The sequence below is a fragment of the Aotus nancymaae genome, unplaced genomic scaffold (assembly GCF_030222135.1).
Source record: "Aotus nancymaae isolate 86718 unplaced genomic scaffold, 86718_ANA_hifiasm-v0.15.2.pri h1tg000108l, whole genome shotgun sequence".
In the NCBI taxonomy this organism is placed as follows: domain Eukaryota; kingdom Metazoa; phylum Chordata; class Mammalia; order Primates; family Aotidae; genus Aotus; species Aotus nancymaae.
In genome coordinates this window covers 643812-662533 of record NW_026988523.1, presented here as the reverse complement: position 1 = coordinate 662533, position 18722 = coordinate 643812, and the positions used below count along the sequence as shown (strand labels likewise).

The 18722-nt window shown below is 45.8% G+C and overlaps 1 protein-coding gene across 4 annotated transcripts in view; it reads right to left on the bottom strand.

Annotated features, from left to right (window-relative positions):
- STYXL2 (serine/threonine/tyrosine interacting like 2) overlaps nucleotides 1–18722 on the bottom strand; it is a 74081-nt gene that overhangs the window by 9601 nt on the left and 45758 nt on the right. For all 4 annotated transcript variants that reach the window (XR_010340386.1, XM_064370620.1, XM_064370621.1 and 1 more), the window contains 3 exons: nucleotides 12204–12298; nucleotides 8383–8614; nucleotides 5858–6075 (listed from right to left, as the gene is read on the bottom strand). Coding sequence is in view for 3 of the 4 variants with exons in the window: in XM_064370620.1 (XP_064226690.1) it covers nucleotides 5858–6075; nucleotides 8383–8614; nucleotides 12204–12298 (545 nt within the window). In the remaining variant the exon portion in view is untranslated. The remainder of the gene's footprint in view (nucleotides 1–5857; nucleotides 6076–8382; nucleotides 8615–12203; nucleotides 12299–18722) is intronic.

Below are 18722 nucleotides of genomic sequence, written 5' to 3'. Positions count from 1 at the left end.
TTTCATACATTAGGGAAAAGTATAAATTAACAAGCATCCAGTACTGTTGCTCTGACATTCTAAAGTCGACGATGAATACATTGTATGAAACAGAGCTTTTATACAAAAATCCTCAAGAAAATGGCCATGATATTCTTCCCAAAATATTTTTTTTCTTTTCCTGGCTATTTTGAGTCCTTCAAACATCATTTGAACAACTTCTCATGTCCCCTCACTCTTCTAGCTACTTTCCTCCAGGTCAAAACTTGAATTACCAGGTTGTTTGTTTGTTTGTTCTGGAGTTCGTATTCAGGATGGAGCAAGATAGTTCAGGTTTGGACTGACCCACATAGAGTAGAGTGGGCCCCTCCCCACCCTTGTTTGGGTCATTGGGGCTTTACTGATCCCATCTAAGCTTGCAGTGTGGGTGGATATGTCACACAATGAACTTGAGTTATCTTTTACATCAACTGAAACCTGTAAAACTCTGCGTTCCCGAGAGGCCGGCACGTCTGCCGGGGACTCTTGGCCAGCAAGAGGGTTCCGACCTGAATAGGGGAGTGCGTGGAAAAAGAGAGGACAGAAAGAGGGGTCTGGAGGACTGAGTAAGCGATTGCTCAAACAGCAAATTTATTTTGCACACAGTTAGTATATATATGTTTGTCCTACTTCATTTGCAGGAACAGACACCAATATCTCATACATCAAAGGGAACAGAAAGTCCTGGGATACAAGCTTAGGCAGCAGATAACACAATAGTAAAATCAGGTACATAATCGGATACAATCAAGTCGTCCAGACGGGTCTCATTATCAGGTTGGGGAAAGCTAAAGTTAAAAAGTTAACTATCGGCCGGGCGCGGTGGCTCAAGCCTGTAATCCCAGCACTTTGGGAGGCCGAGGCGGGTGGATCACGAGGTCAAGAGATCGAGACCATCCTGGTCAACATTGTGAAACCCCGTCTCTACTAATACAAAAAAATTAGCTGGGCATGGTGGCGCGTGCCTGTAATCCCAGCTACTCAGGAGGCTGAGGCAGGAGAATTGCCTGAACCCAGGAGGCGGAGGTTGCGGTGAGCCGAGATCGCGCCATTGCACTCCAGCCTGGGTAACAAGAGCGAAACTCCGTCTCAAAAAAAAAAAAAAAAAAAAAAAAAGTTAACTATCTATGCAGGGCACCAGAGAGGCAGTAAGCCTGTTATCTATGCAAACAGCAGTCACAAGAACAAGCACAGGACCCAGCAAATGGGTAGACAAAGTCATAAAAAGCAGAAACAGAAAATAAACACAATGTCTTCTCAGACCACATAGGTATCACCTTATCGTCTAGCAAAGTTGCTTTTAGATATCCTTTGATCTCAGTTTAACTTTCCCCAATCTCGACTGCCTCCAGCGGGAAACTGTGTCCGGGCTCAAGCTCACCATATGGTGAGGCCCAATTCCGAGGGGCTTCACATGGGAGCGATCCCCACATAAAACTTTTTTAAAAATTTCAATTAAGTCATGTTTCTTTTAATGTGCAGTCATTTTTAAACTTAAGGATAATTTTTACAAATTCTTACTAACATCTTTTAGTAGATGTCTGTTTTTATAGCATACAGAAGCTTTTGCAAGTCTTCACTCTACCATTCAACAGATCAGTTACCTGCTGCTGGCCTCCCTTTCGGCTTTGCGTCCGTCATGAATGTGACAAATATGTGTCCTATGCCTTCATTGTAATAGCTGTTTAAAATGCATACTGGAACCGCTGGAGAACTTCCTCCCTGCTGTCATCCATCTACTTGCCAACAGTCTTTGGGGATGTTGGCTAAATCAGTTAAAAATCCTCTCTAACAATGTGGGATGGGAGGGACTCTTTTATTGTTATATCTTTGCAGCAGTTAGGGTCATGTCTTTGTCACACAGGAGGTCAGAGACAGAAAATTCAGGGGACTTGAGGCCCAGTAGTGAGGAAAGGTGTTATTGCTAAGAGCCAGCAGCCACTAGAGGGAGTTAAATCAGCAGAGTCAAAGCCACAGGCTGGGCGTGGTGGCTCATGCCTATAATCCCAGCACTTTGGGAGGACAAGGTTGGAGGATTGCTTGAGGCCAGGAGGTAGAGGCTGCAGTGAGTGCTGATTGTGCCACTGCGCTCCAGCTCAGGCAACAGAGTGAGACCTCGTCTCAAAAATAAACAAACAAGGGTGCTGTGGCTCACATCTGTAATCCCAGCACTTTGGGAGGCCAAGGTGGGTGGATCACTTGAGGCCAGGAGTTTGAGACCAGCCTGGCCAACATGGCAAAACCCTGTCTCTACTAAAAATACAAAAACAATAAAATGCTTGTAATTCCAGCTATTCGGGAGGCTGAGGCAGGAGAATCACTTGAACCCAGGAGGCAAAGGCTGCAGTGAGCTGAGATTGTGCCACTGTACTCCAGCCTAAGCAACAGAGCAAGACTCTGTCTCCAAAACAAAGAGCAAAAGCCTCACAAGGAGCATCGGCCAGAGCACTTGTCTTTTTCTCCTCTCACCCTCAGCTCAGGGCTCAGCTGTCCCTTGCAAGGACCTCCACTTAACTATCTGACCAGGCTACTGTCTACTGTGGCTAGTCTCAAAGTCTCACTCATTTTCTTTGGAGATGGAATCACCAGACCAGCTCGCTTCAGGACGCTTCAGGACGTGACCAGCCAGACTTCTTCATAGGGGCATCAAATGCCACTTAGACTCAGTCTGGTGGAGACCAGCTTAGGGTGCCATGTTTTTCCATGCTGTGTTCCTAGCACACTGGGACTCCTCAGAGGAGCCTCAAGGGCAGCCAGAGGGACAAGAGAGAGGATGGGTGGGTGAGACTCAGGGATCTTCACCCAGAGCAGCAACAGGATTCTCTGTCTTCTCTGTTAGAGGCAGGCTGATGCTGTATAGATTTTTCTCTGCACAATTCTAGGGGGCCTCTTCACATCGAAATCGAAGTATCAAATCATACTTGGGTTATGATGAAAATTTTCCAACAGCAAAATGGTTTGAGGAAGGTAATGATCTTCTAATTTGCAGAGTTACCATTTTGATTACCAACAGGGCTAATTGTGAAGAGGGTCCCTGTTTTCAAAATTTGAAAAGTACAGGCCGGGTGTGGTGGCTCATGCCTGTACTCACAGTACCCTGGGAGGCCAAGTCACATGGATCACCTGAGGTCAGGAGTTCGAGACCAGCCTGGCCAACATGGTGAAACCTGGTCTCTACTAAAAATACAAAAATTAGCTGGGCATGGTGGCACATGCATGCAATTGCAGCTACTCAGGAGGCTGAGGCACAAGAATCGCTTGAACCTGGGAGGCAGAGGTTGCAGTGATCCAAGATAGCACCACTGCACTCCATCCTGGGTGACAGAGTGAGATTCTGTCTCAAAAAAAATGTTTTTTTAAGAGTACAGCTACTGGGAAGAGCATCAGACTTGAGCAAGACTGGGTGTGAATTCTCTACACTCTCAGTATGCCTTTATATGGGAGGCAATTGTGCTATACTCTCCCAATTCATAATCCTCCCTTTCCTCAGAACCTACCCTCTCCACATCCCAGAAAACCAATAGTATTTGCCCAGAAACCACCCCACTTGCCACTGTTGATGGAACTCAGGGTACAAAAAGGACCAGTATCTGACACATTCTCCAGGAAAGTTGAAAATGAGACTGAGACAGGAAATCAGCTAGTTTAATGTCAGACCTGTGGATGGCCATTTGCTCTCTGAAGTAGAGAGAGAAAGAAGAGGGAACCAAGAGTCCTTGTCCCAGGCCTGCCTCGGGTGCCAGGCTCCAGTCTGTGGCTTCTCTCCCGCAACTTCAGAGCTAATGCCTTTGCTGCTTGTGAAGGTGTTTCAGATGGTTTCCACCCACTAGCAACCAAGAGAATCTTGATTATTACTCCATGCGCCGTGCCAAGTCGCCACTTAATCTTCCACGGGTCTCAACTTCCCAGTGTGTGCAATGTAAATAACAACACCCCCTCGTGGGCTCTCTGTGATTACCACGTAAAACGCCAGCGCCTGGTGCTTCTTTCGCTGTTCTCCTCGTCAGGCACTGACTCCCAAGCAACCTAGAGTAGAGGAAGCCACAGGACCCAAGGCTCAGTGGGGTAATTCTAGAGATGCTATGACCTCTCTGGCACTGCCTCCGCCTCCGCGTGTGGGCTCATTCTTCCTCCCTCCACCCGCAAGGCTGGCTCTCGCTTCTGGTATGCGTTTCACATTCTGGGATCTGTCTCATCCGCACTGGGATGCTGCGGGGGACTGCCGGCCCGTGGCCGTGTCAACCTGCGTGAGCTACCGAGCGCCATCCGCTCCACCTCGAGGTCGGTCGGTGCGCCCAGGCCCAGCGAGCGAGGTGGGACACGCTCCCTATGCCGCAGACGACCGACAGACCCACTCAATCCCACACTGGTCAAATGTCCTACATTTTAAAAAGAAGGCATTTTTAAGCATTGAAAAGAGGAGAAAACAGTTTACATATATGTGTGTATATACATGTGTGTATATATGTGTGTATATATATACACATACATACCTATATATATAATTTACACACACATACACATACATATTTAAAATATGTGTATTTGGCTAGGCATGGTGGCTCATGCCTGTAATCCCAGCACTTAGGGGGGCCAAGATGGGAGAATCTCTTGAGCCCAGGAAGTCAAAGCTATAGTGAGCATTCCAGCAGCCTGGGGGAACAGAGCTGCATCCTGTCTCTAAAAATAAAAATTAAAAATAATAAAAAAGGCAAATATGTGTGTTTGTAATTTCCATTAGAAGTTACCCATCCTGGCCATTGGTGGTGACAGGCAATGCCCTTTCCAGGAGTCATGAGTAATATTATTACAGCAATGGCTATAATTTTTGAAGCATTTATTGTGCCAGGTGTTGTCCCAAGGGAGTTATTTTTGTGCCTTTTTGAAATGTTATTCCTCACAGCAAATTTAGGATTTGATATTTTTGTCTTTGTTCTCCATAAGGAAACTGCAGTTCCTAGGGCTGAAGGAAATGGCCCAGGTCACTTGGTATACACAGTGCAGCGAATCCTGGACTCAGACCCAGGTTTCTGGACACCAAATCCTGAACTCTTCCCAGCCAGGCTGCTGGCTCCAGTGCCTGGGCTCCACCTCTCCTCCTTGAGGCCTATAACGTCTGTAGATGAGTCTCATGTCACCTTTCACTTGGACATAACAATAGCGGCCCCAAGCGCTACTCTCCACCGTCCCAACTTGGTCTATTCTCCAAGGCAGAGGGAGGGAGTTTTCCAAAACATAGATCAGATCAAGGTGCCGCTCAAACTTCTTACCCTGGCATTTAGCTTCCTGTTTGATGGGGGGCCCCTGCCACTCCAACCTTCATCCACACGGGCCTCTGATGCTTGAACACACCAAGCTTCCCACCTTCGGATCTTCGCACTGCTAGTTCTCTTCCACAGGAATACTCTTCCAGTTTTCCCATGCCAGCTCTTTGTCACTTGGCTTAAATGTCCCATTGTCAGACATGCTCTCCAAGGAGTTAGCCAGTCACTCTAGCACACCATCCTAGTTAGTCTCTGCCTCACGCTTACCACCATCTGACATTTCTCTCTCTTTTTTTTTTCATTTTCTCTCCCCTCACTACAGTGTAAGAGTCAAAGGCCGGAAGGTTGCATCTTTTACCACAGTGCCTAGAATGGTACCTGGCCCCTGCTAGGCACTCAGTAACTACTTACCGGGTGAATGATTATCCTGTCTTTCCTCCTTTTCTTAGAGAAAATGGCCTTCTTAAGACAGATACCCCCCAGACACGCCAACTAATCAGGTTTTCATAACATTCCCCACACTGCTTTTCCCCTCGTGGAAGTCCAGCAGCCTGGAGCGGACAGACCCCTCTCACCTCTATAGGTCAGCAGCGCCTCATCGAGGAACTCAGCCGCCTTCCGGAAATGTTGGGAGATGTCCACCTCAGGAAAGTCATCCACCTCCACACCCAAGTACTGGATCTCCAGGCCAGTGTAGAATTCGGGGCCAGTGTAAACGCCGGTGCCATGAGCAGCATTGAGAATGTGGGTGATTCCCAGCCTCTTCAGCCTCCCCTTGTTCACAGCCACACTCCTGGAGGAAGAGGCAGGGACCTGTTTGCCAGAGTCGGAACTAGAAAGGTGCATCACCCCTGTGATGGCGAGCCTGCCTCAGCTGGTCTGGGGTCTCAGCTGGGCAAGTGCCTCCTTTTCTGCCCCCTGGTGTCTGGGGATCACTGCAAATAACATTATAGAAAGAGTTGATGACTTGGCCTCAGCAAGAGAGAGAAGAGACAGGGCGTTAAGCAAGGGAGGGCAAGATGAAGAGGCCAGCAAAAGGGATGTGTAAGGAAACCTCTGAACGGTCCAGAGACTTCTAGTTTAAAACCCCATGCCTTGGGAATGGACGCTCATCAAGGCACAAAAGAGGCAGGCACAAATAAGAAAATTAAGTGCATTTTTTTTTTTTTTGAGACAGAGTCTCACTCTGTCACCAGGCGCCAGGCTGGAGTGCAGTGGTGCGATCTCAGCTCACTGCAACCTCTACCTCCCGGGTTCAAGCAATTCTCCTGCCTCAGCCTCCCGAGTAGCTGGGACTAAAGGCGCACGCCACCATGCCCAGCTAATTTTTTTGTATTTTTAGTAGAGACGGGGTTTCACCATGTTGGCCAGGATGGTCTCGATCTCTTGACCTCGTGATCCACCCGCCTCAGCCTCCCAAAGTGCTGGGATTACAGGTGTGAGCCACCACGCCTGGCCAAATTAAGTGTATTTTACATTGATATGACATGCTTATAATTTTCAAAATCCTTTCACATGCATTATTTTACATTATCATAAATTAAACTTAAGAAGTAGACAGGGAAACTAGTTTTATTCCCATTTGGAGATTATAAAAATTGCCAAGTGCAGTGGCCCACACCTGTAATCCCAGCACTTTGAGGGGCTGAGGTGGGTGGATCACGAGGTCAAGAGATCGAGACCATCCTAGCCAACATGTTGAAACTCCATCTCTACTAAAAATACAAAAAATTAGCTGGGTCCGTGGTGGCACAAGCCTGTAGTCCCAGCTACTCGGGAGGCTGAGGCAGGAGAATCTCTTGAACCCGGGAGGCGGAGGTTTCAATAAGCAGAGACAGAGCCACTGCACTCCAGCCTGGACGACAGAGTGAGACTCTGTCTCAAAAAAAGAAGAAGAAGAAGAAGAAGAAGATTATAAAAATCAATCTGAGAACTCATAACTTCCCAAAATTGTGAAAGGAGAGAAAGAGAAAACAAGAGCTAGTGTTTTAGATTTCTAGTTCAGAGCTCCTTTTGCTGCAGCTGAATAAGTGCAGCTTAGTTTGAAGAGGCCCTGAGGACAGGGTTGTTCGAGAAAGAACAGAAGCCTTGGGCTGAGAGTACCTGGATGCCTGGGTCCTTAGTGGCCATGAGGTGAATGCGCCAGGATCTGAAGATCTATTTAAAGATCACTTAGGACTTGGTATCCAGCTCTGAGGATCAAGTTCTAGGCAACGATTACTGCTTGGTGAAGACCCACTGTTCCAAGCTGTTTTCCCTGTGCCCTCCCCTGAGGCCCCAGATTTCCTCCTTTGCTTTTGGATATCTGGATAATTACATTGGGAAAACATCTCATTAAGGATCCGATGAATCAGCAGAAATCCGTTTCACTAATTAACCTCGTGGCAGCCATTACACACTGGCGCCCTAAAGGCACAGGATGGGAGTGAGTTGCTTTTGCTCCAGAAACCACGGATAAGCTTTTAGAAAATAATCGTTTTTGGATTATAAAAACAATGTCTACTTCAGGAATCCTGTCCACGTCAAGGGAAATGTAAAGAAGAAACTAAAAACCTCTTGTAAAAACTCCTCCCAGAGAGAAACACTGTTAACATTTTATCACATTTCCTTCTAGCTGTTGTCTATGCAAAAGCATGCACGCACGTACACATACATCTATTGCCCGATGAGCAGCACACCGGACATGCATTCTCTTGTAATCTAATTCTTTCTTACTGTATTGTGAACCTTTTCCTGTGTTGGTCAATACATATGCATGCCCATATTGTCAGTGGCTCCTAGTGTCCAGTTCTGTGGTTGTTACAGATGTCATGAGATGGTGAAGTTGGCAAGACTCTGTGGCCAAAAAGGAGGCCCAGAGATGAGAGTCCTGGCAAGAGGGCAAAGGATAAGCAGTGATGCCAGCGTGTTGCCTGGAGACCTCTGAATGCAGGTGGATGGCGGGGTCTTTCTCTGGGCCGGGGCAGGGTAAGTGTCTAGGCAGCCTCATTGTGCTGCAAGGACCTATGGACGCCTTTGGTGAAAGTTGGGGGAGTTTTGTCTGTCTCAGGCACTAACCAGAAAGGTAGTACAAAGGGTCAAGAAGAGCAGTCAGACTCACTTCTCAGCTATGAAGACGTTGGGCCAGACCTCGTCCACCTCGTTCCAGGGAGCCTCTTGGCGATCCTGAACTAGGGTCCGCTGGAGGTCCAGGACGCAGGGCGTATCATAGAGGCTGGTGTCATCCATCTTCTCCCTGACGCGGTTGTACAGGTCCTCCACCAGCAGCTGTTCGGCAGACTCCAGCATGCCTGGACACTCTGCGTCTGCTCTGACCCCTCGTGGCTTGAGCTCTAGAGGAGACAGGAGGAATCTCATGAGAGAGTTAGGAACACCATGGCCTCCTTGTTCCTGGGAGAACATGCTCTTGGCCGGTTTGCTGCCAGGATTCTGGGCATGGACTGAATGCCAGCAGGATCTCCCAGGAAGGACTTTAATTGGGCCCAGGACACTTGTTGCACTGGCCTGGATGCTTGTAATCAGGGTCAGCAGGAGGAGTGTATAGGTGTGGGTGAAGGGGACCCAATTTCTTTTACTCTCTCTCATGCTTCTCTGAAGCTGGCTGATAATTTTTTAGACCGAGTTCCTTAAGTACGAGGTGTATTTTGATCCATACTTAGTAACTCCCACAGTGCCCAGTACAAAGTGGATGTTCAGAAGTATTTACTGGCCAGGTGTGGTGGCTCATGCCCATAATCCCAGCACTTTGGGAGGCCAGGGCAGGTGGGTCACCTGAGGTCGGGAGTTTGAGATCAGCCTGGCCAACATGGTGAAACTCTCTCTATAAAAAAATACAGAATTAGCCTAGTGTGGTGGCACACGCCTGTAATCCCAGTTACTTGGGAGGCTGAGACAGGAGAATCACTTGAACCTGGGAGGTGGAGGTCACAGTGAGCTAAGAGTGCACCATTGCGTTCCAGCCTGGACAAAAAGAACGAAACTCTGTCTCAAAAAAAAAAAAATGGTAGAAGTATTTACTAAATGAGTGAATGGTGTTCATTCATAGTAAAATTTTCTTTGTTAGTTTAACTCTTTAACATATGGATTGCAAATAACCCTGGGAAAGGTCAAGCTTTCAGCAGTAATTTATGCAATATTACCTTGTAATATACATCTAATTTCCCTACTAGAGTGGAAGCACCTATGATTCTCAGCCTCCCAGCCCACAGGTAGGTGGCAAAGGTCGGCCATGAGCTCGCATTCTAGTCTCAAAACAGGACTCAAACTCCAAACGAACTCAAATCCCAACTCACCCACGTCTGGGGTGAATCTTTATCTTCTTCTAGTAACATATTTGCTCACAGTTTATCAAATGTGGGGAAATGTCAGATGTTTTCTTTCTTTAAGGTAGACAAAAGTAGAAAGAACAAAATCGTTCCTCTCACGTGGTAGCCACAATCACTGAATAGAAAGAGAAAAGAGCTGCACATACCTGTCTTCCGTGTTTCTCACAGCCCTTGCTGGCACCATCTTTTTCCCTGATGGGCAGTTTTTGGGTGGGGACTGATGCAGAGAGAGTCTAGCCACATTTGGAAGTTAGACTTGGCCCAGCCCCTTGTGGAATCTGCTCCTCCAGGGGTCTGTAAGCAGGGCTTGTTGCTCATGGACTGCACATACTGGGAGCTTGGATTTCACTTCCCTTCTCTCTTCCCTCCTCTAACCACCCTGAGGGGCCCCCACGTCCCTGCATCAGGGCTCAGTTCTATTTTTATTTTTATTTTATATTTTTTTAAAGACAGGGTTTCACCATGTTGGCCAGGTTGGTCTTGAACTCCTGACCTCAGGTGATCCGCCCGCCTTGGCCTCCCAAAGTGCTGAGAGTACAGGCGTGAGCCACCGCGCTGGCCAGGACTCAGTTCTAAACGCTCTCTGATCTCCATTTCAAAAGCAGAAAGAAGAAAACTTCTACAATCCCAGAGCTCTATTTTGTTTAAAAATAGATGAAGTGTTCCTATTTTCTCCACCACCCAGTTTTCTCCCCTGGCTCTCCTGGGATCTTTCATAGCAAATGCAGCCCCCTCCTTCCCTCGTCTACTTAGATGTTTTTCCCTTACTACATATAAAAAATGGGACTCCTGACACCTCATTAAAATACACAGCATTGTCTTCCTCAGCGATTTATCTAGCAGGTTGTTGTTTCAACTTCTCTTCTTTTCAGTTTAAATACAAACGTCCCAGCTCCTCACCCCCATGGCAACGCCTGCTTCCCTAGGCCTCTGGCTCACACCTCGGCCTCTGTAGAAGCCTCCATCCCCGCATCGATTTCTTTCTATTACCTGACATTTCTTCAGCAGAAAGTAAAGCCCACACATTTCTCCCCTACACTCTCGGGTGTGCGGCATGTGCCGACTTTCATGAAAATGGAAGGTTCTTCCACACACGTTTTTACTCCTCTGATCACCAGTGAGCGCAGCGATGTTTTTGAAATATCACCTGATACATTTTCCTTTCTCTCTAATATATTGTTTTTTCTTCCCCTGCAGCCCTTCGGCCACTAAGGCTAATAAAACAGGTTTGATGCTCCCAGAGAAGAGAAGAATAGAAAAGACCCAGGATAAAAAAAAGGCATTGCACATCTTTTGGTTTCAAACTAGACTTTGAATGTCCATAGCATTCTATAGACTTGAAAGTGAAGCTTTCAAAGAGAGAAAATGTTTTTTTTTTCTCCCCACAATTCCTAAAGCTGGACTTCTACTTAGCAAGAACCAAAGCCTGGAGAATGGCCCACAGAATGAAGCACAAAGCAGGGATGATGCCGAATGGATGGTTAGGGAAATTTCCAACCACAAAAGAGGAAGAAAAGACTTTCCAGAGCGAGGGTGGTGCTGGAAGCAATTCAGAGAGAACTGGACCAAGGTGAAGACACTGCCTGTGCTCGGGGGCAAGATAACAGACACCCCACGTATGGAAGAAAAAGAAAAAAAATCCCCCAAAGCAGATGGGTCTTTGAGAAGATGCAGCTCCTAGAGTGCCCAGAACAGTCAGCAAGAGCAAGTCAAATTTCTGGTTCTATGTGAAGTGTTCAAGAGTCCAGATGTCCTCTAGAGACCCTGGTGGAGACCCAAATCGACCAGGGGACCAAGAAAGGACCAGAGTTAGGGTGGACAAAGAGTAGCATGTGATTCTCATAATGAAAGACCAAGGAGAGGCTTGTGGCCACCAGCAATGGGTGCAAGATTAAGCCCAAAGGCCAGCTGGCCCTACTTAATCAGCATGCACCTGTCCCACTCCACCCTGTCTCACCAGAGTTGTGAGGCTTCCCAGGGAGAAGGGAGAAGAAAGGGGAAGAAAGAAATTGCAAAAGATTATTTACCTAAACTTGACTAGAAAAAACAAATCCATCTAATCCAGACAAGTGTCCTTGAATTGAAATATAATAATATGTTGCCTTCTTCAAAATTTTACTGTGTAAACGTTAACATCGGTCCCCACTCAACCCTTTCCCTCCTTCCCATGCATCCTTCGGTTTGAAGCATCTTTAAGCACTGGTAGATGTGCAGGTCTAAGTCTAGACTCCCTTGGATGAGAACCCTCTGTATGCTCCTGGCCATTTCTTGGGCTCTCAGGTCTGTGCCTCTGTCATAAGCCACCTCAGGACCCCTGAGGTAACCAAAAACTGAGCAAGAGGCCCTAGAGACAGGCTGGTGCTGCCTCCCTGGTTGTCCCTGTTTGTCCCTGTTCACACTGATGCATAATTATTTCCACTTCTGTCCTATCAAGGTTGAGGAGGTGGGTTGGCAGAGCTGCCTTCTGAAGATCTGCTCTTCCTAATGTGACGGGCAGCACCTGAGGGGCACATTGACATCTTCCGATGGCCCCCTCCCCCAAGGGTCTCCAGTTGACCACTGCACTTTGATTCCCCCCAACTTTTCATTGCATTACCTTCACTGATGATCTGTTTGGCTGCAACGGCTGAGGAGAGGTGAATGGGTTCCATGAAAATGCTTTCTGTTTCTGCATCTGAGACCATGGAATACCTAAGGGAAGAGGACATTTGTGTGAGATGAGCCCGCAGCATCTGAATTGAAGGCATTCTTTTAGATGAGAGATCTGGTTCTGATTCTAGCAACAAGTGGGAAATAGTGAGCGCTCAAGGCAACGCCTGTCTAAGTTTAAGGACCCAAGAATACAGAACACTGGGTATCCTGTGGCTCAGACGCCCACCTATTTTCAGATCAGAGTTGGCATTGATGGTGTATGATGTTTAATCACATGGTGGTCTATGCTGTGGAGGCAAAAGCATACATCTGAGCTTGGGGGAACCCACCCTGATATGGCTTCACTTTCTGGGATGTCCTGCTGCTCATTTAAAAAATGTTGTCTCCTGTTCCTCTGCTATCAGTCAGTCTACAGGATGTCCTTCACTGTGCCTCTACCAGTCTTCTGCCAGACTGTTGGGCTGCATAGGTTGGCACCACTCTTTCTGTTCCCTCTGTTCTTCATTCCTTCTCCCTTTTTGCAAGGGAATGGGCTGATGACAAAGGACTGGCACAGCACCAAGTGAAATGCTAAAGATGAACTCAAATGCACAGGTACCGATTCTGAGCACAAGAAATCAAGAGTCAGGTGGAGCCCAGATGCAAAAAAGTAACTTGGGTGAATATCAAGGCAATTTCCCAAAATAATTCAGTGTGGTTGTCAAAAGAGATGTTTAAGAACATGGAGAATCTAGAGCAGAGACCAGACTTGGGACTGCACTGTGGTGGTGGGGTGGGACCGCACCACAGTTCACTAGTAAACATCCTTCTAGTGAATGTCCTGTTCTTCAGGTGTTCACATGAGCTTTGGGTCATTTTCTTTTTTCTGCTTAGTCTTTCCTTTAGGTCCAGAGAGCGGGAATTTAATGGATACCATTTAGGAGTGCCTTCTATGAATATAATTCTGACAAATTCTCACAAATTAGGTATTATTTTTATTCCTGGGGTTAAGAAAATTGCCCAAGGCAGTAAGTAAATGGCAGGGCTAAGTTGAGAATATAGGGCAGTCCTGCTGAAGGTCCAGCGTTCTCTCCACAATACACAGATGCCATTTAGATTAGAACAGGAAGGTGGATTGGTTGGTGGAAGCAACCCCAGCTGGGTTTCCAGATTCAATGCAGACTTTGACAGTAAGTACTTAAGAAATGCTTGTTAGAAGCCTAGATGCATGGACGAATTCAGCTGAGCAAAGTTGAGTGGAGCAGAATTCAGATAAGCTGAACAAAGCTAACTTGAGCTGAGACAGGTTGAGATTGAATTCAGTTGAACTGGTTAGCAGAACGATTCTCCTGTGCATCTACATCAGAGTCCACTCTAGGGAGAATGGTGTGTTCAGTGTCAGCAATGCCAGTGCTCTTGCCAGGAGAAAGAAGTAGTCTGGGACTCTACCCAAGACATGGCCAGACCTGCCTCTGCAGCCTCAGGGAAGCACGATGTGGCATCATCATCCATAATATCTGAGAGTTTTCTGATAGCAGCTGTGCTGGCTCATTCCCATTCTAGCACCAAGTACTCTTGTGACCAAAAAAAATGCATTTTCAGATAAGCATGACTGGGGAATGGCATACATCTGAGCTTGGGGGAACCCACCCTGATGTGGCTTCACTTTCGTGAATGTCTTGGGGTGGATTAAACTTTGTTCACTAGAGGCTGTCCATCCTAAGTAGATTCACAGGCCACTCCTTTCTCTTGACAAGGTCATTTCCTTCTTCATGGCCTGGCTGACACTGGGCACACCATTCTCCTGAAGTTGACACTAATTTGTGGGTGGTTACTACAAAATAACTGTTTTGCTAATCAATTCATTTATTTTTATTTCCATAGGCTTTTGGGGAACAGGTGGTGTTTGGTTACATGGACATGTTCTTTAGTGGTGATTTCTGAGAGTTTGGTGCACCCATCACCTGGGCAGTGTACACTGTACCCAATGTGTAATCTATCCCTCACCCCCTCCCACCCTTCCCCCCAAGTCCCCAAAGTCCATTGTATTATTTTTATGCCTTGGTATCCTCATAGCTTAGCTCCCACTTATAAGCGAAAACATGCAATGTTTGGTTTTCCATTCCCGAGTTACCTCACTTAGAATAATGGGCTCCAATTCCATCCAATTTGCTGCAAATGCCCTGATTTTACACCATTTTATGGCTATTACTCCACGGCATATATGTATGTGTGTGTTTATATCTATATCTATATCTACGCCACATTTTCTTTGTCCACCTGTTGATTGATGGGCATTTGGGCTGGTTCCATATTTTCACAATTGAAAACTGTGCTTCTATAAACATATGTGTGCAAGTCTTTTTCATATAATCACTTATTTTCCTCTGGGTAGATAGGAGTGGGATTGCTGGATCAAATAATAGATCTACTTTTAGTTCTTTAAGGAATCTCTCTACTGTTTTCCATAATGGTTGTACTAGTTTACATTCCTACCAGCAGTGTAAAAGTGTTCGCTTTACACCACATCCATGCCAACATCTATTATTTTTTTTATTTTTTAATTTTGGCCATTCTTGAGGAGTCAGGTGGTATTGCATTGTGGTTTTGATTTGCATTTCCCTGATAATTAGTGATGTTGAGCATTTTAAAAATATGTTTGTTGTTAACTGTCTGTGTATCTTCTTTTGAGAATTATCTATGCATGTCCTTGGCCCACTTTTTGATGGGATTATTATTATTATTATTGCTGATTTGCCTTTTGAGTTCCTTGTAAAATCTGGATGTTAGTCCTTTGTTGGATGCTTAGTTTGCAAAGATTTTCTCCCACTCTGTGGGTTGTCTGTTTACTCTGCTGATTATTTCTTTTGCTGTGCAGAAACTAAAGTTTAATTAAGTCCCATCTGTTTATCTTTGTTTTTGTTGCATTTGCTTTTGGTTCTTGGTCATGAAGTCTTTGTCTAAGCCAATGCCTAGAAGGGTTTTTCTGATGTTATCTTCTAGAATTTCACTGAATTTGTAGATCACTTTTGGCAGTATGGTCATTTTCACAATATCGATTCTACCCATCCATGAGCATGGGATGTGTTTCCATTTGTTTGTGTCATCTATGATTGATGACAAAATACTGTCATCAACAGTATTTTGTAGCCTTCCTTGTTGAGGTCTTTCACCTTCTTGGTTAGGTCTATTTCTAAACTTTGTTTGTTCATTGTTGTTGTTTTGTTTGCAGCAATTTTAAAGGAATGGAGTTCTTGATTTGATTCTCAGCTTGTTCACTGTTGGTGTATAGCAGTGCTACTGATTTGTGTGCATTGATTTTGTATGCTGAAACTTTACTGAATTCATTTATCAGATGTAGAAGCGTTTTGGACGAGTCTTCAGGGTTTTCTAGGCACATAATCACATCATTAGCAAACAGTGGCAGCTTGACTGCCTTGCTACTGATCTGGATGCCCTTTATTTCTTTCTCTTGTCTGATCGCTCTGGCTAGGACTTCCAGTACTATGTTGAATAGAAGAGGTGAAAGTGGGCATCTTTGTCTTGTTTCAGTTCTCAGGAGGAATGCTTTCAACTTTTGTTTAGTATGATGTTGGCTATGGTTTTGTTATAGATGGCTTTTATTACCTTGAGGTATATATCCCTTTTTGCTGTGGGTCTTAAACATAAAGAAGCAATGCTGGATTTTGTCAAATGCTTGTTCTGCATCTATTAAGATGAACCTGTGATTCTGCACGCGCCACCATGCCCAGCTAATTTTTTGTATTTTTGGTAGAGACGGGGTTTCACCATGTTGACCAGGATGGTCTCGATCTCTTGACCTCGTGATCCACCCGCCTCGGCCTCCCAAAGTGCTGGGATTACAGGCGTGAGCCACCGCGCCTGGCCTTATCTTTCCTTTATTTCTGAAGCTTAGTTTTGCCGGATACAAAATTCCTGGCTGATAATTGTTTTGTTTAAGAAGGTTAAAGATAGGACCGCAGTCCTTTCTAGCGTGTAGGGTTTCTGCTAAGAAATCTGCTGTTAATCTGACAGGTTTCCCTTCACAGGTTACTTGATACTTTTGCCTCATAGCTCTTAATATTCTTTCCTTTGTCTTGACTTTAGATAACGATGACTATATGCCTAGGGGATAATCTTTTCTTGATGAATTTCCTGGGTGTTCTTTGAGTTTCTTGTATTTGAATGCCTAGTTCTCTAGCAAGGCCAGGGAAGTTCTCCTTGATTATGTTTTTCAAATAAGTTTTCCAAACTTTTAGATTTCTCTTCTTCCTCAGGAACACCAATTATTCTCAGGTTTGGTCATTTAACATAATTCTAAACTTCTCGGGCCTTTGTTCATTTTTCAAAAATTCTTTTTTCTTTGTCTTTGTTGGATTGGGTTGATTTGAAAGCCTTGTGTTAGGAAAACATAAAGGAAGAGAGTGATGGAAAGAAGGCACCTCAGTCGCCAAACGGGCTTATTTACAGGAATGAGCCTGCAAGGGGTCTCAGTCAGGAACCTCAGACTGAGGTTTTTATCATAAAGTTTCTACAGGGGAGGGGTTGGGCAAGTGCTGGCAGGTTGGAACTGTAGGGGGCTGCGGAAAGATGTGGTGAGGGCCAGTCAGGCTTTGTTGTGGTCAGAGTTGTGATGCTCTGTTTAAGGCATGGGTGAAGTTGACATTTGTTTTGTATCTGGGAACACTGTCACCGAGGTGGAAAACAGTCAACAAGGTAGAAAAATGGCATTGCTATTGTTAATTTTCACACCTTGTATTTGAGCTGTTACTTCTTCTGCTTGTTTGATTCTATTGTTGAAACTTTCCACTGTGTTTTGCATTTCTCTGTCTTTCACTTCTAGAAGTTCTGATTTTTTTAATTGATGCTATCTGTTTTTCTGGAGTTTGTTGTGTTCATATCCAGCATTATTTTTAAAAATTTTTTAAGTTGATTTTCACCTTTCTCTGGTGCCTCCTTGAGTTGCTTAATAATCAACCTTCTGAATTCTTTTTTCTGGCAATTCAGAGATTTCTTCTTGGTTTGGATTGATTGCTAGTGAGTTTCTGTGATCTTTTGGGGGTGTTAAAGAACCTTGCTTTGTCATGCTGCCTGAATTGTTTTTCTGGTTCCTTCTCATTTGGGTAGAGTATGTCAGAGGAAAGATCTGGGGCTCAAGGGCTGCTGTCCAGATTCTTTTGTCCCATGCCGTGTTCTCTCGTGTGGTGCTCTCCTCCTTCCACTAGGGATGGGGCTTCCTGAGAGCTGGACTGCAATGACTGTTACTGCTCTTCTGGGTCTAGCTACCCAGTGGAGCCACCAGGGCTTCAGTCTCATTGCTTGTACTGGGGAGTGTCTACGAAGAGTCCTGTGATGTGATCCAGCTTCAGGTCTCTCAGCCATGGATACCGGTACCTGCTCCAGTGGAGGTAGCAGGGAAGTGAAATAGACTCTGTGAGGGTCCTTGGTTATAGTTTTATTTAGTGTGTTGGTCTTCTCAAATGCTGGTTATGGTAGCAATGAAGTTGTCGTGTAGCTAGACTTGGGACATCTGGTTAGTCACGATGTTACAGGTGGTAGAATTAGCTGCTGTTTTCTCCTTTCTTGGAGCAGCATTATTATTCTTTTATGAGTTGCTGTAATGGCTTGAGTTGGTTGGCCTCCAGCCAGGCGGTGGCACTTTCAAGAAAGCATCAGCTGCAGTAGTATATAGCAGGGATACGAACCTGCCCTAACGTCTCCCGGATAAATATTCAGGTTTCTCAGGTGATGAGTAGGCCATAGAGCTCCCAAGAGATTATGTCTTTTGTCTTTGGCTACCATAGCCTGTAGAAAAAGACTGTCAGGTGGGTGCAGGGCTGTCCTGTGTTTGAGCTCAGACTGTCCTTGGGTGGGGCTTTCTGCGGCTGCTGTTGCGGATGGGGTGTGGTTCTCAGGCCAATGAAGTTAGGTTCCCAGGGATTACGGCTGACTCTGCTGCATCATACAGGTTGCCAGGGAAGTGAATAAAGCTGGCAGTGGGGGTCTCACCCAGCTCACCTAGTCAGCAAGGCCAGTCCCACTCCCACTGTGCCACGCCAACAGCACTGTTTAGGCAGCTGGTAATCAGGGATGAGATCTTGCCCCAGGCTACAAGCCTCCCTGAGGAAAAGCAAGCAGAGCTTTCAGGCCCCACCACTGCTCCCCTGTGGTGGCTTCTGTGCTCTTCCTGTTTGCCATCCCCCCAACCCCCATTCTGGCCTGGACAATTTACACTAGGTTGAAATTATTACAAAGTTCGGTTGGAAGTTTCCTTCTCCTCGTGGTCCTTCCCTAAGACCCCTGGCTGCCCTCCCCAAGGACCCCTGTGAGAAAAAGTCAGAAATGGCTTCCCTGGAGACTGGGAGTGCCTACAGGGCTCTTCCCACTGCTGCTTCTACTTACATATATCTCTCAGCTCTCTAAATTCATTTCAGCTGTAGGAAAGGTTAAATCCTCATCATGTGAGCTGGATTTTCAGGTTCCC